Below are 19,679 nucleotides of genomic sequence, written 5' to 3'. Positions count from 1 at the left end.
ACATCCGGTGTATGAGAGCCACTCTGATTAATGCCATTGTTTCTGTGAAAGAGCAGATTACACCTCAAATTTTAGCTTTGGCTATATGATCTGTAACAGATTAGGGATGATCTGTAACAGATTAGGGATAATCTGACGTTGAATCTAGATTTGAGCAGAGAATCCTGCTATCGGCTACTACTAGCTACTGTAGTGTCTCATTTTCCACTTGTCTAAATAAGGCCATTTAAACTCCTCCAACTGCCTCAAAGGTCTTGCTAGGTGAGCCTTTGTGGTGTTTTTGTCAGTGAACAGTGATGTTGCAACCAAGTGATCTCTGTGATGTGGAGTTAACGGTTTAACGCTTTTATTGTCATATTACCTTGAGGGCCATAAACCTCCTCCTACTGAACAATAAGCCACTGATCCTTCTGGGAAAAGAAGGAGTTTATTCTTTATTTGAATAGATTATTGACAGACACCATGGCCCAGTGACATGACAGCAACACACATGGTGTCTGATGTGGACTGTCTCCCACTGCTGGACGCATAGGGCTGTGATTGTGGGCCTGGATGGGATGGTTTTCTTGACATTTAGGATTGTGGATTTAAGTCCAATACAAGACGACAGTGCATGTCCCCACACTAAATAGCTCAGGGTTGAGGACAATGGCCCTCATTTATCAACGCGGTGCAGACCAAATAATGGGCGTACGGCGAGATCACCGCAACTTTCGGCATTTATCAATATATCCTGATGTTGGCTTCATCCTACCGTACGCTGAGATCTCACGTCTGGTGGAGACCAGTTGTTGACGTTGGCTGCACCCGTTTATTTCATTGTAGACCTACAGAGCAACATTGTCTGACTGTCTGACAGGCATCTGCACACATAATCCACTCCTACATGTATATCTACACTAATAAATAATCCCTGTGAAAATATAACATTTTATAAAGTAATTTAAACAAACTGCTTTAACAGTCATTCGGTTAAGCTTGCAGATCTGGCTGCATTGGCTATTTTAAAATAGCAGATCTACAAGCTCACAACGGGTCGCATCGCGCCGGTTTATACCCATTTACACCCATTTACCTGTCAAAGTACTTCAAAAACATCAATGACGTCCACAATCACAACACCAGAGGGAGCCCAACAAATCACGTTCAACCCAGATTTGGCTCAAACAAGATGTTAAATTCATTCTACTGCTATGCCACCAAAATGTGGAATGCCCTACCAACCAATCATAAAAATATCTGAATCCTTACTCTCCTTCAAAACCGCTCTAAAAAAGCACTTACATGTGTCTGCAAATTGAAACTGGCCCCTGTAAAAAGTCAACGCCTACCCCCCCAATACATTTTTCTTCTCCGATTTCTACGTGTTCATAATGGTGTTTTTACATAGTAGTGTATATTTGTATACTTGTGTTGATGAATTGAGTACAAAGGACCCCAATGGAAACAAGCCATAGTTTTCATTTCATTTCATTATTAGGGGTTTCAACTTATTGTTTTGGCCGTTTATTGTAATAGAGTTGTTGTTTGTTCTTACCCTGTGAGCACATTTTGCCTGTTGTATCTGTGTTGATTGATCGTTTAAGTGGTAAAAGGCATTAGGCTATGTAGTATAAAGGCTACATCATCTAGCCTGTCTGAGTGGCACACTGATTGATATGTTTTAAAGCCTGAAAATCGTTTGGAGAAGTTATCCATCGCAAAGCATATTGTAGCCTAATTTAAACTATTTTCAAGATTACTTTGAAAATAGCAGATCTACAACACATCACATTGGTGACATGTTGTGAGCTTGTAGATCGGCTATTTTCAAATAGTCAGTGTAGGCTACTGTATATATGATTAAAGCGGTTAAATAGATTTTTATATTTATACATTTTGCTGCCCCTGGAAACCCCCCCCCCCCCAAGGACCGCTGGAGGTCCCCGGAACCCACTTTGAAAACCAATACCATATAAGGTGTAGGAAAATCACCTTTTTTAATGAAAACGTATATATTTTTTTGCAGTTCATGCATATTGCATTTTTTCACAACTTTTGCAAGTTTCCGCAATTTTAGCAAATTCCCGCAATTGCACCGCATAAATTCACATAAAACCTCTGCATATTCCATCGCATAATCAAGGATTTTCCCCCACGTTTTTCTGGAGTGTCTAAATAAATATGTTGTCTCTGCCTATTATTATTATTTCAGGTCATTCCCCTGCAGGGAGGAGGAGGGGAGGGAGGGAGGGAGGAGGAGGGGGGCGGGGCCTACTGCCCCACAAAGACCTTGTGGATCCGCGCCTGACTGAGTCTGCTGCTGACGATGACGCTGCGCGTGCACGCACCACCGCGCGGCCGCGGCCGCATTCTCTCTCTCTGTCTCTCAACGGGCGGGTGGGCGCGTGCACGTCGCATGTAGAACAGCCAACAGACAGAGAGAGAGAGAGAGAGAGAGAGAGAGAGAGAGACTCATAGCGGTGGTGGTGTGTTGTTTTGTGTGCCTGCGGCCGGCTGGTGTGTGTGTGGTGTGTTGTGTTGTGTTTGTGTGTTGTGTAGTGGTGTGGTGAGGAGCATGGTGATGGCATCGTGAGGTTCGGTTCGGTTCGGTTCGGTGGGTTCGGTCAGAACCGTCAGCATGCAGCAGCCTGCGGGCCGAGGGACCCTCAGACGGACCGGAGCGATGAGCTGCAGCTGGGGAACCGAGCTCTGGGTAAAGTGGTCTTTATTAATACCATATTTATCATCATTAATATACCCTTATTATTATCGTTAATACCTTATTATTAATACCTTATATTATAGGAGGAGAGACGATATACTGCCTTTATTAACGTTATTCAGCATAGTCTTACCGAGCCTTAGAAATAAGCCTATAGAAATAACGGCTCTACACCGCACCGCGGTGTAGAGCCGTTATTTCTATAGGCTTATTTCTAAGGCTCGGTCAGACTGAGGGGGTTTTGTTTTGGGGGGGGGTTTTGGGTGGGGGGTATGGTTGTTATTGTAGAGAATTTGGGTTGTCTGGTTCATTACTGGTCTGTCTGTCTGTCCTCCTAATGCGGGTTTAATGAGGTGGTCTCTGTCTCTGCCGTTGAGCTGCTGCTCCTCTGCTGCTGAAGCTGTGAGGCCTGCATCATGCCGTCAGGATGAATACCAAAAAACGCTCGCCCCAAAACACAGTCGCACCCCCTGGGATAAATCCACTGGTATATTCACCTGGTTATGCTAAATGTAACCTCAGTAAAACTATGTCTAAACCTAACCTTATTCCTAAACGTAACCTCAGTAAAACTATGCCTAAACCTAACCTTATTCCTAAAGGTAACCTCAGTAAAACTATGCCTAAACTTAACCTTATTCCTAAACGTAACCTCAGTAAAAACTATGTCTAAACCTAACCTTATTCCTAAATGTAACCTCAGTAAAACTATGTCTAAACCTAACCTTATTCCTAACCTTAACCTCAGTAAAACTATGTCTAAACCTAACCTTATTCCTAACCTTAACCTCAGTAAAAACTATGTCTAAACCTAACCTTATTCCTAACCTTAACCTCAGTAAAACTATGTCTAAACCTAACCTTATTCCTAAACATAACCTCAGTAAAACTATGTCTAAACCTAACCTTATTCCTAACCTTATCCTCAGTAAAACTATGTCTAAACCTAACCTTATTCCTAAACATAACCTCAGTAAAACTATGTCTAAACCTAACCTTATTCCTAAACATAACCTCATTAAAACTATGTCTAACCCTAAACTTACTTCTAACCTTATTTACTTAGTACCTAAAACAAAGACAGGAATACAAGAACCGCTGGTCCGCGGAAAAAAAACAAAGGGGGGCGAGTGTGTTTTGGGGCGAGGCTTCCGGTGACTGTCAGCATCACATGAATATGCAGCAGAACGGAACGTGGTCTAACGGCCTGCCCTGCACGCTGCACCGGGCCTGCTGATGGAAGGAGCCTTGTTCATCACATAGATGGATGGATGGATAAATGATGAATGGATGAATTATGAATGATGAATTCATCATTCATTCATTCATCCTTTCATTCATCCATTCATGGATGAATGAATGAATGAATGAAATGATGATGACGAAGGCCCCGGCTCGGCTGCAGGCGCGCGTCTCCGCCATAGCAACGCGCCCGCGCAATGATGCTGCTCAGACCCCGTGCATGGACCATACTGCATGGATGGATGGATGGGTGGTTGGGTGGGTGGGTGGATGGATGGATGGATGGATGGGTGGATGGCAGTGGTGTAAAGTACCTAAGTACAGTACATTTACTCAAGTACTGTACTTAAGTACAATGTGTTTGGTATTTTTACTTTACTGGAGTATGTCCCATTGTCAGTACTTTTACTTCTACTTGCTACATACAGAGGCAATTATCACTACATTTATTTGAACACTTTAGAGATACTTTGTAGATTTTGATTATTACAAATCATACATTAACCACTTCAGCCCTATATACATTTCAGCCATTTAGAAATAGCCGATCTGCAAGCTCACAATGCGTCGCAATGTCGCAACTCCAATGGTGAAAGCTGTGTTGTTTCACCCGATGAAAGAATGCCGAATCCGGCTATTATATCGGCTTTTTTTCAACAAAAAACATTAAGTGTCTCTGTGAGTTTTATAAACATTGAAACAATGAAAAGTATCAACAAACTTTGTGACTAAATAATAACTACATTTGACCCCCCCCCCCTCCCCCCCTTCAAGTCAAATGTTTGACGTTAGGTAGTCATGCGTATTATGCATTTTGGGGAGTGTGAAGGCCTTTGCAGACAGGGTGCGATTTTTCGCACAGAAAAAACTGACAATATCATTTTTTAAATGAACACATGGTTCTCTATGACCTCATGCACACCGACTCCCAATTTACCGTGCGGCGATGCGATGCGATGATGCGTTTTTTTTTTCAATGGAACCCAGTTCGATTTGTGCGTCTTTTCACATGCGGTAAAAACTGATTGACTAATCGCACCCTGTCTGCAAAGGCCTTTAGTGTGTTGTTTTTTTCTTCAGTGTGTATTGTGTGTGTTTTTCTCACCAGGACCAGTTTGATAACCTGGAGAGACACACCAGCTGGGGCATCGAGTTTCTGGAGCGATACACCAAGTTTGTCAAAGAGAGAGCCGAGATAGAGCTGAGCTACGCCAAGCAGATCAGGTACTATACTGTACATGACCCTTTGACCTCTGACCCCCACACCTAACCCCGACCCTACTTACCGTCCTTAACGCGTCCAGGCGATTTGCAAGGCAGTTTGCGAGGCACGTCACAACGTTTGGCACGGCAACTCGCTCGCTTTAGCAAATCTCGTGGTTCAAGTTCGCTCTAGAATGCGCGCCTCCGTTGCGGTCCAAAACTATACTTTATCGGCAAAAAAAATGTGTCCACGGTTGCCGGAAGAAGGGTTGATTTAGGAGCATGCGCTGGGTGAGCAACTCAATGCAAGTGGATGGCCGGGAATTTCCGGTGCCCTCTCTATTGTTTTTAACTCTATGGTGTAACCACTTCAACCATTATTTTATTCTTTGCGCTATTCAAAAATAGCAGATCAACAAGCTCATTGTGCAGCACCGAGTGCCACGCTATGAGCTTGTAGATCTGCTATTTTTGAAAAATCGTGGAAAAAAAAAATTTGAGTAACAAATGTTACAAAAAGATTTGCACACATTTTCATGATTTAAAAAATAAATAAATGCTGATCTACAAGCTCATAGTGCGGCACTCTGTGCCCCGCTCTGAGTTTGTATATCTGCTATTTTTGAATAGCCAAAGATAATGGTTAAAGTGGTTAAAATCTAAAATGACAGATGCTTTCCCGGTCTTTATGGGTTAACTAAGTAAAACGAAACGAAATAACCAAAACCAGAATTGGAAAAACATTGGAGTTAAAGTTAAAGACTTCAGACTCCACTTTCTAGCCCGGAGCACTGGCCCCAGCGTTGACCACCTTGCAGTCTTATGCAAAGACTAAAATGTAATTCAGATGTAATGTAGGCAGATGCCAGGTTAATTTGTAGACCTTTAAATCAAGGGTGCGAGCGCGACTCTAACTGGTTTCAACGATACTGCACTTTCTTACCGGGTGCACGGTCTGGAAAAGTTACTTTACAATAAATCTCTAAAAGAGAACACCAGCTCTCACAGAAGTGTCCTGTAAGGCACTTTTATTTATATACTGTTTATAAGTAGGCATGGTACGCTGCAGAGCGGACAGCAATGTACATGTCAAGCCTTCATCAGCGGTGTGTGCTGCGGGCAACGGAAGTGTCCTATTTATAGTGTCCCTGGGTAAGACAACTTCCCCTGTCCATGTACATGTCAACTACTTCCAACCAACTTGTACAAAAAGCGCAAACAAAATACAAATTCATATATACTGGCTGAGTCCTCAAAAAGAGACCATTACATGTCATTTCAGAGCCTAAATTGTAGGGTATAACTGTATAAATGTACTGTGAAAACTATAAGACTCCACTTAGTATGAGGGCCACAGAGGGGAGGCCCTCATACAGGTCCCCCGACACGCCTAGTAACAAAGGGTGATCAGGCTTTTGCTGTCCAAGCACCTAGGCTATGGAACGCCCTACCCTTGGCAATCAGAAAAGCCAATTCTCTGACATCTTTAAATCACTTCTAAAAACACATCTGTTCAGGAAAGCCTTCCCCTAGCTCACATCATCTACCATAATTATTATGCTGTTTAAATGTGTTTCTTTCTTTATTTCTTTATTGCTTGTCAGAATTAACTTGTTAACTATGCTATTCCCTTATGCTTTTTTTAAACGTTATGTTTTACTTATATATGCTATGCTCCAACTGCTGTTCAGCACTTTGTAACTCTTGTTTTAAAAGGTGCTATATAAATAAAGTTATTATTATCATTATAGCCAGGTGAAGAGGTGCCACTGGTATTTGCTACAGTGTCCAGCATGCTTTATACACTGCAAGTATAAAGCATGCTCTAATTTACATTTGGGGGATACCTTTCACAATAATAACATATGTACATGTTGTAGACATTCTAATGATCGCCTCAAAAAATATTACAGGCATTTCACTCACTTACTTCATGAATCCTGTCCAATGAAGAAGAGATTGTTCTTCCTTCAAGGATTTTGAAGTTGTGACGTTTCCTGCCTCTGTGGGGGGTATTTATATGCAAATATCCTGGCCAATGGCTTTGCAAAACTAAACAATAGGATCAAATGAGGATGTTTAGGTGAAAAAAAGAAGAGGAAAACAAATGATTTATACCCTTTTTTTTGATAAAATACAAATGTTGCACATCTGCAACTGTGGGTCTTGCAGGGTTAAAACTAAAACGTTTTTGTTAGAAGGTTAAAGCTCTATATTCTGATAGTAATAATTGCTAGTTAGAGTGTTTGTTCAGCAACAACGGGTCTCAAATGGACCCGTTACAAGCTCACATCACGTGTTGTGAGTGTGTCGATCTGCTATTTGTCGGCAATTGTTCAGCCATTTTCAATTCTGTCCTAGTAATACAAAAGTGTGTGTGTGTGTGTGTGTGTGTGTGTGTGTGTGTGTGTGTGTGTGTTCTCTCTGTAGGAATCTGTCTAAGAAGTACCAGCCTAAGAAAAACTCCAGAGAAGAAGAAGAAAACAGGTTAGTGTCACTTCCTCTTCCTGTTCAAGGACCATGTAAAGAAGGTGTGGTCAGACTGGAGGGCAAACTGGACCAATCTGGACCTATGCACAGCAGCCATAGTGGACCAATAGGCTCATGCAACCATTTAACTTCAAGGACCCCCAGTTTGACATGCATTAGAGGCTACGGACCCCCATTTGATGGCATTTCTATCTCTGGGACCCCAATTTACATTGTAAAATCAATGTTAATTTAACTCTGAGAGTGTACAGATGTAACCAAATGGACCCTAACGGGTCCATTTGGTTACATTTGTATACTCTCAGAGTTACAGACCCATAAAGGGTCCATTTGGTTCCTAACTATCCATCATTTAGCTGGGGACCCCCTGGAACTCCCTCAAGGACCCCTGGGGGTCCCCGGACCCCACTTCAAGAACCACTGAAGTAGGCGGCCGCCTTTTTTAGGAGACCGGAAGCAGGTTGGAGTCTATTATTTCCAATGGGAGACGTGAACGTGAACTAAATATTGGAGCCGATCGTCCACAAGCCACATAATACTCAGAGCATTTTGACCCTAAAATGCCTTTTTTAACTCATTTTCTGCCAATCACGCATAAATGCGATCTATTAAATAGCGCACTTGGCCGCCAAGATCGCATAAATGCGTTCTATTTTTTTATTTTTTTATTTTTTCAATTTGACCCAAAGACCAAGGAGATATGATTTTTCGAAGGAAAAGACTCCCATCCACTTCCTTGTTAACGTAAAACTTAAAAATGATGTATCTCGGCTCCTGAGTACTTTTTAAATTTCAATGAAAAATCTCTGGCAGACAACAGCAAAAAATCTGAAATAACTCTGGCAGGTGAAGTGTTAAGAGAGACAAATCAGGAGAAAATCAACTTTGTTATCGACCATTCTCTGTCCGACACAACACACTCTCACGAGATCTAGCACCAGTCAACAGGACGTTGGCGAGATTTGCCGTCAGACGCCGGCGCCCACTTAGGAGACCACTCGTTTACCGTTTCGCCTCTAGTGGCTGCACTTGGGATGGCGGTTCTTTCTATATCTGATCGGGGCCTCTTCCTTACTTTCTTCACAGGTGTTACCAATGACACTTCAATCAGAAACACTCACGTCAAAGTAGATTTAACCATTTATTGCCACAAATGGAACACAGTTAAGCTTGGCGTTAAAGCTCCGCTCTTGGGAGAATATTCACTGCATTTTGTGGAAGCAGCCTGCTAAGCATATATTCAGGGAATGCTTAAGCAAATCCCCCATAGGGATACAATGTCAACAATAAGCAGTACATTGACATATTAGTTTGAATTAGCAGATATACATGATAATCACTAGTATTTGAGCCTATATGCCAGACTCTAATCAAAAGGTGGAGGCTGGGCTGGAGGAGGAGCTAGCAGAATGCATTGGTTCAGCAACCAAGAAAGACCTAGAGAATTCGAACCGTATTTAAAGGAGCCTCTTTGCTAACGCGTGAGCTGTGATTGGATAATGAGTGTGTGACATAATGACCAGCAGTTCTGTGAATGGGGAATAGAAAGCTGATGTTCAACATCAGCTGACCGACAGCTAGTTACAGCTTTGGCGTGCAAGACTTCCATGTCCTGCATGAACTAAACGCTATGCTTCATTAATGAAGGCTCTGTTCCATTCTGGTTGTTACAATGACACTAATGAAGGCTCTGTTCCATTCTGGTTGTTACAATGATACTAATGAAGGCTCTGTTCCATTCTGGTTGTTACAATTATACTAATGAAGGCTCTGTTCCATTCTGGTTGTTACAATGACACTAATGAAGGCTCTGTTCCATTCTGGTTGGTACAATGATACTAATGAAGGCTCTGTTCCATTCTGGTTGTTACAATGATACTAATGAAGGCTCTGTTCCATTCTGGTTGTTACAATGATACTAATGAAGGCTCTGTTCCATTCTGGTTGTTACAATGATACTAATGAAGGCTCTGTTCCATTCTGGTTTTTACAATGACACTAATGAAGGCTCTGTTCCATTCTGGTTGTTACAATGATACTAATGAAGGCTCTGTTCCATTCTGGTCAAACAGAGTCAGGTTGTTGACTCACTGGAAACACTTTGCTACACCAGTGGGTCTCAAAGTGCGGTCCAGGGACCCTCATGTTTCCTTGAGGGTGGTTCCAAATGTATACACTGAGAGTGTATAAATGGAACCAAATGGACCCGTAATGTGTACACTCTCAGAGTTATGGGGGTCCTTGACATTAAAATGTTTGAGAACCACTGTGCTACACTAAATAGAACAGAGCCTTCATTAGTATTATTGGTAACACCTGTGATGGAAGTAAGGAAGAGGCCCAATTTCTTTCTAATATGTCTGCTGTGCATAGAGCATATAGAACGCCTTGATATGTGATCCTTGTAATGTCATTAATCTAGAGTGTGTGTGTGTGTGTGTGTGTGTGTGTGTGTGTGTGTGTGTGTGTGTGTGTGTGTGTGTGTGTGTGTGGGGCAGGTTCTCGTGGTGCCGTGCGTTCGTCTTAACTCTCAGAGAGCTCAGTGAATACTCTGGCCAGAGGGAGGCGCTAGCGGACAGCCTGAACACAAACGTTGTCACTGAACTCTCACGATACACGCAAGACCTGAAGGCGGAGAGGAAATCGGTACGATGCGCACACACTCACGCACGCACACACACACACACACACACACACACACACACACACACACACACACACACACACACACACACACACACACACACACACACACACACACACACACATTTTAATTTCTTAATTTGGAAATTTCAGTTTAAAACATAAATCGTGTCAAAATCACGATGGTGTGTCAAAAATCCTTATTTTTTACTGTGGTGGCCTGCTGGATCAGAGCAGCTGTGTTTGACACAAGCTCAATGTCATTACCCTCCAGGACCAGCTCATCCTTCTGGGCTTGTGAGAGTGCACATACCATACCAGAAAAGAGTCTTTTCCATATAAAGTGACTGTGTGATTGATGAAACAATCTTTCATCAATTATTTTGCCCTTCTTTTAGCCAGTCCAACCATTTGTAGTCCTTATCACACACACATCTTATGGACACGCCCTAAGCTGCCAAATATCAAAGCAGTTGGTTTACAATTGTACCACATGCAGAGATGGCATGAGTGGTTGGTCATCACTAAATGTATTGTTATATTAAGATAAGATCTCTCACAACATTACTAAATGTATTGTTATATTGAGATAAGATCTCTCACAACATTACTAAATGTATTTAGTACAATATGTTATATTGAGATAAGGCAAACCAGTCGATTTTATCAGCTTTGGTATTGTATTGTTGTCCAGTGGCGTGACGGGGCGGCCCATTTGTCAGAAATAGCAGATCTACAAGTTCAGCTGTTTTTAATGAAGATATTTGGGGTGTAGCTGGTAAACAAAGCGGTCCAAATACAGAGACAACTCAGGGTCCAATTTGCTGAGTCTAGAGGGTTTTAAGTGGTTAATTAATTAACGCTGGTGGTTAATTAAGTGTTCTTGTATTTGTTACAGCATTTCCAAGATGGCCGCCGGGCCCAGCAGCACATTGAGAGCTCCTGGAAACAACTGGAATCCGTATGTTATTATTATTATTATTTTAAATGGTTATTTTTATTACTAGTGCATGTACATCGTTAAAGGCATATTAGGTGACTTTGCCCTGTGTTTACATAACAAAAAAAACAAAAAAATAACAACCTATCTTTTCCCTCTATACCACAACAACCATGGGGAAAATGCATTCTATTATAGTGCTGTCTTTGTGTGTTTTTCCGTAAATTAATGCCCTACTTGATCATAGTACAGAGTCACACAAAAGCATGGAAAGTAGCAGACCTACAAGCTCGAAACGTACGTAGCCCGAAGCGACACGTTTTGAGCTTGTAGATCTGCTACTTTTGATGCTTTTGTGTGACGCGGTTTTGTTTTGGTAGACGGGGATGTTTTTGTTTTCACTGTTTGTTTTAGTTTCCCCCCAAAACGTCCCTGTCTACCAAAACTAACAGTGAAAACAACAGAATACAGTGAGAGGACAGTGTGTTTCTGCAGGTTAACACCCCCACACTACTGTAGTGGATGATGACTGCTACTAGAGGGTAATGTTCGGGGGGAAAAATATATGTACTGTATATATTTATTGTTTTTTATGTAAACACAGGACACCGTTACACGCTATGCCTTTAAATGGATATATTTATTTTGTGTGTCCTCCAGAGTAAACTAAGTCTTTAAACAGCTGTATTTATTATTGTCCTCCAGAGTAAACTATGTCTTTAAACAGCTGTATTTATTATTGTCCTCCAGAGTAAACTATGCCTTTAAACAGCTGTATTTATTATTGTCCTCCAGAGTAAACTATGCCTTTAAACAGCTGTATTTATTATTGTCCTCCAGAGTAAACTATGTCTTTAAACAGCTGTATTTATTATTGTCCTCCAGAGTAAACTAAGTCTTTAAACAGCTGTATTTATTATTGCCCTCCAGAGTAAACTATGTCTTTAAACAGCTGTATTTATTATTGTCCTCCAGAGTAAACTAAGTCTTTAAACAGCTGTATTTATTATTGTCCTCCAGAGTAAACTATGTCTTTAAACAGCTGTATTTATTATTGTCCTCCAGAGTAAACTAAGTCTTTAAACAGCTGTATTTATTATTGCCCTCCAGAGTAAACTATGTCTTTAAACAGCTGTATTTATTATTGTCCTCCAGAGTAAACTAAGTCTTTAAACAGCTGTATTTATTATTGTCCTCCAGAGTAAACTATGTCTTTAAACAGCTGTATTTATTATTGTCCTCCAGAGTAAACTAAGTCTTTAAACAGCTGTATTTATTATTGTCCTCCAGAGTAAACTAAGTCTTTAAACAGCTGTATTTATTATTGCCCTCCAGAGTAAACTATGTCTTTAAACAGCTGTATTTATTATTGTCCTCCAGAGTAAACTAAGTCTTTAAACAGCTGTATTTATTATTGTCCTCCAGAGTAAACTATGTCTTTAAACAGCTGTATTTATTATTGTCCTCCAGAGTAAACTATGTCTTTAAACAGCTGTATTTATTATTGTCCTCCAGAGTAAACTAAGTCTTTAAACAGCTGTATTTATTATTGCCCTCCAGAGTAAACTATGTCTTTAAACAGCTGTATTTATTATTGTCCTCCAGAGTAAACTAAGTCTTTAAACAGCTGTATTTATTATTGTCCTCCAGAGTAAACTATGTCTTTAAACAGCTGTATTTATTATTGTCCTCCAGAGTAAACTAAGTCTTTAAACAGCTGTATTTATTATTGCCCTCCAGAGTAAACTATGTCTTTAAACAGCTGTATTTATTATTGTCCTCCAGAGTAAACTAAGTCTTTAAACAGCTGTATTTATTATTGTCCTCCAGAGTAAACTATGTCTTTAAACAGCTGTATTTATTATTGTCCTCCAGAGTAAACTAAGTCTTTAAACAGCTGTATTTATTATTGTCCTCCAGAGTAAACTTTGCCTTTAAACAGCTGTATTTATTATTGTCCTCCAGAGTAAACTATGTCTTTAAACAGCTGTATTTATTATTGTCCTCCAGAGTAAACTAAGTCTTTAAACAGCTGTATTTATTATTGTCCTCCAGAGTAAACTAAGTCTTTAAACAGCTGTATTTATTATTGTCCTCCAGAGTAAACTAAGTCTTTAAACAGCTGTATTTATTATTGCCCTCCAGAGTAAACTATGTCTTTAAACAGCTGTATTTATTATTGTCCTCCAGAGTAAACTATGTCTTTAAACAGCTGTATTTATTATTGTCCTCCAGAGTAAACTAAGTCTTTAAACAGCTGTATTTATTATTGTCCTCCAGAGTAAACTATGTCTTTAAACAGCTGTATTTATTATTGTCCTCCAGAGTAAACTAAGTCTTTAAACAGCTGTATTTATTATTGCCCTCCAGAGTAAACTATGTCTTTAAACAGCTGTATTTATTATTGTCCTCCAGAGTAAACTAAGTCTTTAAACAGCTGTATTTATTATTGTCCTCCAGAGTAAACTATGTCTTTAAACAGCTGTATTTATTATTGTCCTCCAGAGTAAACTAAGTCTTTAAACAGCTGTATTTATTATTGTCCTCCAGAGTAAACTAAGTCTTTAAACAGCTGTATTTATTATTGCCCTCCAGAGTAAACTATGTCTTTAAACAGCTGTATTTATTATTGTCCTCCAGAGTAAACTAAGTCTTTAAACAGCTGTATTTATTATTGTCCTCCAGAGTAAACTATGTCTTTAAACAGCTGTATTTATTATTGTCCTCCAGAGTAAACTATGTCTTTAAACAGCTGTATTTATTATTGTCCTCCAGAGTAAACTAAGTCTTTAAACAGCTGTATTTATTATTGCCCTCCAGAGTAAACTATGTCTTTAAACAGCTGTATTTATTATTGTCCTCCAGAGTAAACTAAGTCTTTAAACAGCTGTATTTATTATTGTCCTCCAGAGTAAACTATGTCTTTAAACAGCTGTATTTATTATTGTCCTCCAGAGTAAACTAAGTCTTTAAACAGCTGTATTTATTATTGCCCTCCAGAGTAAACTAAGTCTTTAAACAGCTGTATTTATTATTGCCCTCCAGAGTAAACTAAGTCTTTAAACAGCTGTATTTATTATTGTCCTCCAGAGTAAACTAAGTCTTTAAACAGCTGTATTTATTATTGTCCTCCAGAGTAAACTAAGTCTTTAAACAGCTGTATTTATTATTGTCCTCCAGAGTAAACTAAGTCTTTAAACAGCTGTATTTATTATTGTCCTCCAGAGTAAACTAAGTCTTTAAACAGCTGTATTTATTATTGTCCTCCAGAGTAAACTATGTCTTTAAACAGCTGTATTTATTATTGTCCTCCAGAGTAAACTAAGTCTTTAAACAGCTGTATTTATTATTGTCCTCCAGAGTAAACTATGTCTTTAAACAGCTGTATTTATTATTGTCCTCCAGAGTAAACTATGTCTTTAAACAGCTGTATTTATTATTGTCCTCCAGAGTAAACTATGTCTTTAAACAGCTGTATTTATTATTGTCCTCCAGAGTAAACGTCGGTTTGAACGGGACTGTAAAGAAGCGGAGAGAGCCCAACAGAACTCTGACCGCATAGACAACGAACTGAACAACAAGATGGATGGAGAGAAGTCGGTCTGTCTGTCTGTCTGTCTGTCTGTCTGTCTGTCTGTCTGTCTGTCTGTCTGTCTGTCTGTCTGTCTGTCTGTCTGTCTGTCCAAAGTGCCCCTCCATTCAAAACCGCATTGTGTGAATAACAACATAATTCAGACTACCTGTGTTTTCTTATCTCTTTCTCTCTCTCTCTCTCTGCACGCATGCCAGCGCTGTTCAGTGAAGGTACAACACACACACACACACACACACACACACACACACACACACACACACACACACACACACACACACACACTGAGGTTTCTCAGACGGGCATCTGGCGAGATAGAAAGGGTGAGAAGTTCAAGACTGGGAGTAGAGTCACTGCTCCTTCACTTGGAAAGGAGCCAGTTAAGGTGGTTCAGGCATCTAGATGCCTCCCGAGCATCTCCCTAGAGGGAGGTCCTCGCTGCACGTCCCACTGGGAGAAGGAGACCTCTAGGCAGACCAAGGACCAGATGGGGGGGGATTACTCCACACTGGCCTCTCCACACTGGCCTTGGAACGCCTCGGGATCCCCCTGGAGGAAGTGGTTAATGTTGCTCTGGGAAAGGGAAGTCTGCTCTCTGCTGAAACTGTTGCCCCAGTGACCCGACTCCGGATAAGCGGTTGAAGATGGATGGATGTGGATGGGCGGATTAATGGATTAATTGATTGATGGATGGAGGCTGATGTTTATTGTCTATTTGTTATTGTAGTTGCACTCCTGTGTTTCTGTATAAAACGTGTGACATTGAAACTGCGTTTCAGTATAAAACGTGTAATACTGGAACTGTCTTTCAGGCCTGTCATGCAGCTCAGCAGAAGCAGCAGTCATACAGTGTTTCTATATAAAAACATGTAACAACGAAACAGTGTTTCTATATAAAAACATGTAACAATGAAACAGTGTTTCTATATAAAAACATGTAACAATTAAACGGTGTTTCTATATAAAAACATGTAACAATGAAACAGTGTTTCTATATAAAAACATGTAACAATGAAACAGTGTTTCTATATTAAAACATGTAACAATGAAACAGTGTTTCTGTATAAAACATGTAACAATGAAACAGTGTTTCTGTATAAAACATGTAACAATGAAACAGTGTTTCTGTATAAAACATGTAACGATGAAACAGTGTTTCTGTATAAAACAGGCCCGTCATGCAGCTCAGCAGAAGCAGCAGTCATACAGTGTTTCTATATAAAAACATGTAACAATGAAACAGTGTTTCTATATAAAAACGTAACAATGAAACAGTGTTTCTGTATAAAACATGTAACAATGAAACGGTGTTTCTGTATAAAACAGGCCCGTCATGCAGCTCAGCAGAAGCAGCAGTCAGCTCAGGAGTCCAAACAAGAATACCTGACCAGTTTAAACCAGTTCAACCAGGACCAGCACCAGCACTACCACACCCTCATCCCAGTGATCTTCCAGGTGAGCATCAACTGCCGGGTCCGGTTTTGGGCACGTTTTTATAGGGAAAATATCCGATCTACAAAGCTCACGACCAGGCGTGCAAATCCGTTTATACCCTGGGGAGGGGACACAAGCGGCTATTTTTTAAGTCTTATTCATGTATTTATTATTCTAAATAACTCCTAAATAAGTCATGGGGGGGTGCGACAAATCTGATGTTTGGCGGGGGCATGTTAGCCTCGCGTGGCCACTGCGTGGATATGAGTCTGGTGCTTCTATGAAGACGTTTTTTTTCCAAAATAATAGCTCTGTTAGACCTACAACCAACTACCAATTACAGTCTCCCATATTTGAATACTGGGCCCTGATTGGTCACCCCAGACTTCGGGAGTAGGAAATGGATTCACAACGGAGCGGTCCCAGACCCAAATCATGTCACCGCTGTCACCGCTGTCACCGCTGTCCCCCCCGGGGTTGGCGCCCCTGCGCACGTCACGTTGTGAGCTTTTGTAGATCGGATATTTTTGCTGAGCAACACTGTTGTTGACAAAATACATGATGTTAGGGTTACCTTTAAAGGACGACTTAACCCATTTCCATATAAGGCCCTCAGTAATGCTCATGGACAAATCTGAAAAAAAAAGAATCTACTCGGTCTGTGTCAGTATCTGTGAGCTTGGATTTCCCATCGATGATGTCACTAGTAGGTGGGTATTTGAACTGTCCACAGCCCTCCTCTGAGACACAGACCAAGTGTGAGCGTTAGTGAGGAGCAGTTATATGAAGATAGGTTGAAAATGGGTGAAGTCGTCCTTTAACCATTTACTGTTTTGTCATTTATCAGACACAGTTATCAATAACGACGTGTGTGTGTGTGTGTGTGTGTGTGTGTGTGTGTGTGTGTGTGTGTGTGTGTGTGTGCACGTGCGAACAGCGCATCCAGGACATGGAGGAGAGGAGGATAGAGAGAGTGGGAGGAGCCATGCGTAACGTAGCGGAGGTGGAGAGGAAGGTTCTGCCCATCGTGTCTCGCTGTCTGGACGGAATCACTCACTCTGCTGAGAGCATCCAGCCACAGATGGTCTGTGTTACTGAACACCTGAAACACCTGCACACACCATTACTGAACACACCATCTGTCACTGAACACCTGAACACACTGTTTCTGAACACCTGACCACGCTGTTACTGAACACCTGAACACACTGTTTCTGAACACCTGCACACACTGTTACTGAACACACCATCTGTCACTGAACACACTGTTTCTGAACACCTGACCACGCTGTTACTGAACACCTGAACACACCATCTATCACTGAACACACTGTTACTGAACACCTGAACACACCATCTATCACTGAACACACTGTTACTGAACACCTGAACACACCATCTTTCACTGAGCACCTGAACACACTGTTACCACCCTGGGCAAGACCTGGGATGTTGGTTGTCTAGGAAGTTGACAACCGGAAATGGTTGGATTTTGCGGAAGTACCGCCCAAGGTAATGATGTTGATGCTTTACAAATCTCTTAACATACTCCGTGAATGAAACGAGTGTTGTGATTGGTCAAAAAATATTGTTTCCGGGGGAAACGGAAATCCTGTCCACTCCACGGACTTCCTAGACACTCGCTGCTTTAGGTCGTGACCAGGCTCTTCTGGGACCGAGGTTACACTGTTACTGAACACCTCAACACACTATATATCACTGAACACCTGAACACACAGTTACTGAACACCTGAACACACTGTTTCTGAACACCTGAACACACTGTTACTGAACACCTGAACACACTGTTACTGAACACCTGAACACACTGTTTCTGAACACCTGAACACACTGTTACTGAACACCTGAACACACTGTTACTGAACACCTGAACACACTGTTACTGAACACCTGAACACACTGTTTCTGAACACCTGAACACACTGTTACTGAACACCTGAACACACCATCTATCACTGAACACCTGAACACATTATCACTGAACACGCCTGAACACACCATTACTGAACACACTCACTGAACAGTACAACAGTAGTTCAGACTGTGGTTGTACTGGTTGTTTCAGGACACTCGTCAGGTGGTAGAGGCTTATAAGTCTGGGTTCGAGCCTCCGGGTGACGTGGAGTTTGAAGACTACAGCGCCACCATGAGGCGCAGTGTGTCAGAGTCCAGTTACCTTGACAACCGAGCCGAGGCGGGGCCTCGGCGGCAGCGTAGCAACAGTCGAGGGAAACTCTGGCCCTTCATTCGCAAGAACAAGGTGCACGCACACACACACACACATGAACGCATGCACACACACATGAACGCATGCACACACACACACACGCATGACCGCACGCACGCACACACACACACACACACACACACACACACACACACACACACACACACACACACACACACACACACACACACACACACACACATGCACGCGTGCACGCACACACACCACCATCTGTCTGTCTCTCTCCATCCCATTGCCTGGAGGGACCGGCCAATGCTGCTACTTTTTAACCTTGTCCTACAACCCCGCCCCCAACCGCGGGCGAAACCAGTGACCATGTCCGTTGTAAGGCAACAAGTTGACTGACCAACAATGAAACTCCTAAATTAAATTAAATTCGGTTCCAGGAGGTCCCCAGCTAAATGATAGATAAGAACCAAATTGACCCTTATGGGTCTGTAACTCAGAGAGTGTACAAATGGAACCAAATGGACCCGGTCCATTTGGTTCCATTTGTACACTCTCTGAGTTACATTAACATAGATTTTACAATATAAATTGGGGTCCCAGAAATAGAAATGCCGTCCGTAGCCTAATGCATGTCAAACTGGAGGGTTCCTTGAAATTAAAATGGTTGAAAATCACTGCTAGAGCCGTAAACATCTTCTCTTATTGGGGTCCTTGGCATATCTTTTCAAATGGGGGTCTGCGGGCTAATAAATGTCAATTTGGGGGTCCTTGACATGAAATAGTTTGAGAACCACTGCCCTACTGCCCTACACATAAACCTGTACATGAGGTTACGTAGCACAGCAGAGAACAGGTGGTTACCCCGACACTAACAAACATCTGTCTTGCACTGGAGCTTCTTGGAGCTCTCAGCAGCAGCCTCATGCAGTCATTATAAGCCACCAGGGCTGGACTGGGACAAAAAAATCGTCTTGTGACTGCAATTTGTCCTTGTTCCCGGATGACTCGGCTCTCCTGGTCTCGGGCAAGGACAAATTGCAGGTTGAAAAAGCCCTTAGCTCTGAACTCGGTCAAATCTGCACCTGGCTCGCTGATAACAAGCTGTCATTACACCTGGGCAAAACTGAATACATTCTCTTTGGGTCCAAAATAAACCTCTGCAAGGCTGACGGCTTCACAGTCAAAGTGGGTGACAATGTTATCACAAGAAAAG

The 19,679-nt window shown here is 41.5% G+C and overlaps 1 protein-coding gene across 1 annotated transcript in view; it reads left to right on the top strand.

Moving 5' to 3' along the window:
- Positions 1 to 2,565: 2,565 nt before the first annotated feature.
- Positions 2,566 to 19,679, top strand: part of LOC311043376 (formin-binding protein 1-like) — a gene marked incomplete at its 3' end in the record, with an annotated part of 31,548 nt that continues 14,434 nt past the window's right edge. Inside the window, exons 1-9 of the mRNA XM_084054600.1 lie at positions 2,566 to 2,695; positions 5,055 to 5,170; positions 7,580 to 7,636; positions 10,138 to 10,285; positions 11,181 to 11,243; positions 14,718 to 14,822; positions 16,141 to 16,269; positions 17,186 to 17,332; positions 18,335 to 18,529. Coding sequence (XP_083910726.1) covers positions 2,621 to 2,695; positions 5,055 to 5,170; positions 7,580 to 7,636; positions 10,138 to 10,285; positions 11,181 to 11,243; positions 14,718 to 14,822; positions 16,141 to 16,269; positions 17,186 to 17,332; positions 18,335 to 18,529 — 1,035 coding nt within the window. The 5' untranslated portion in view covers positions 2,566 to 2,620. The remainder of the gene's footprint in view (positions 2,696 to 5,054; positions 5,171 to 7,579; positions 7,637 to 10,137; positions 10,286 to 11,180; positions 11,244 to 14,717; positions 14,823 to 16,140; positions 16,270 to 17,185; positions 17,333 to 18,334; positions 18,530 to 19,679) is intronic.

The sequence above is a fragment of the Gymnoscopelus microlampas genome (assembly GCF_963454915.1).
Source record: "Gymnoscopelus microlampas genome assembly, chromosome: 4".
In the NCBI taxonomy this organism is placed as follows: domain Eukaryota; kingdom Metazoa; phylum Chordata; class Actinopteri; order Myctophiformes; family Myctophidae; genus Gymnoscopelus; species Gymnoscopelus microlampas.
This window is presented reverse-complemented; position numbering and strand designations above follow the sequence as displayed.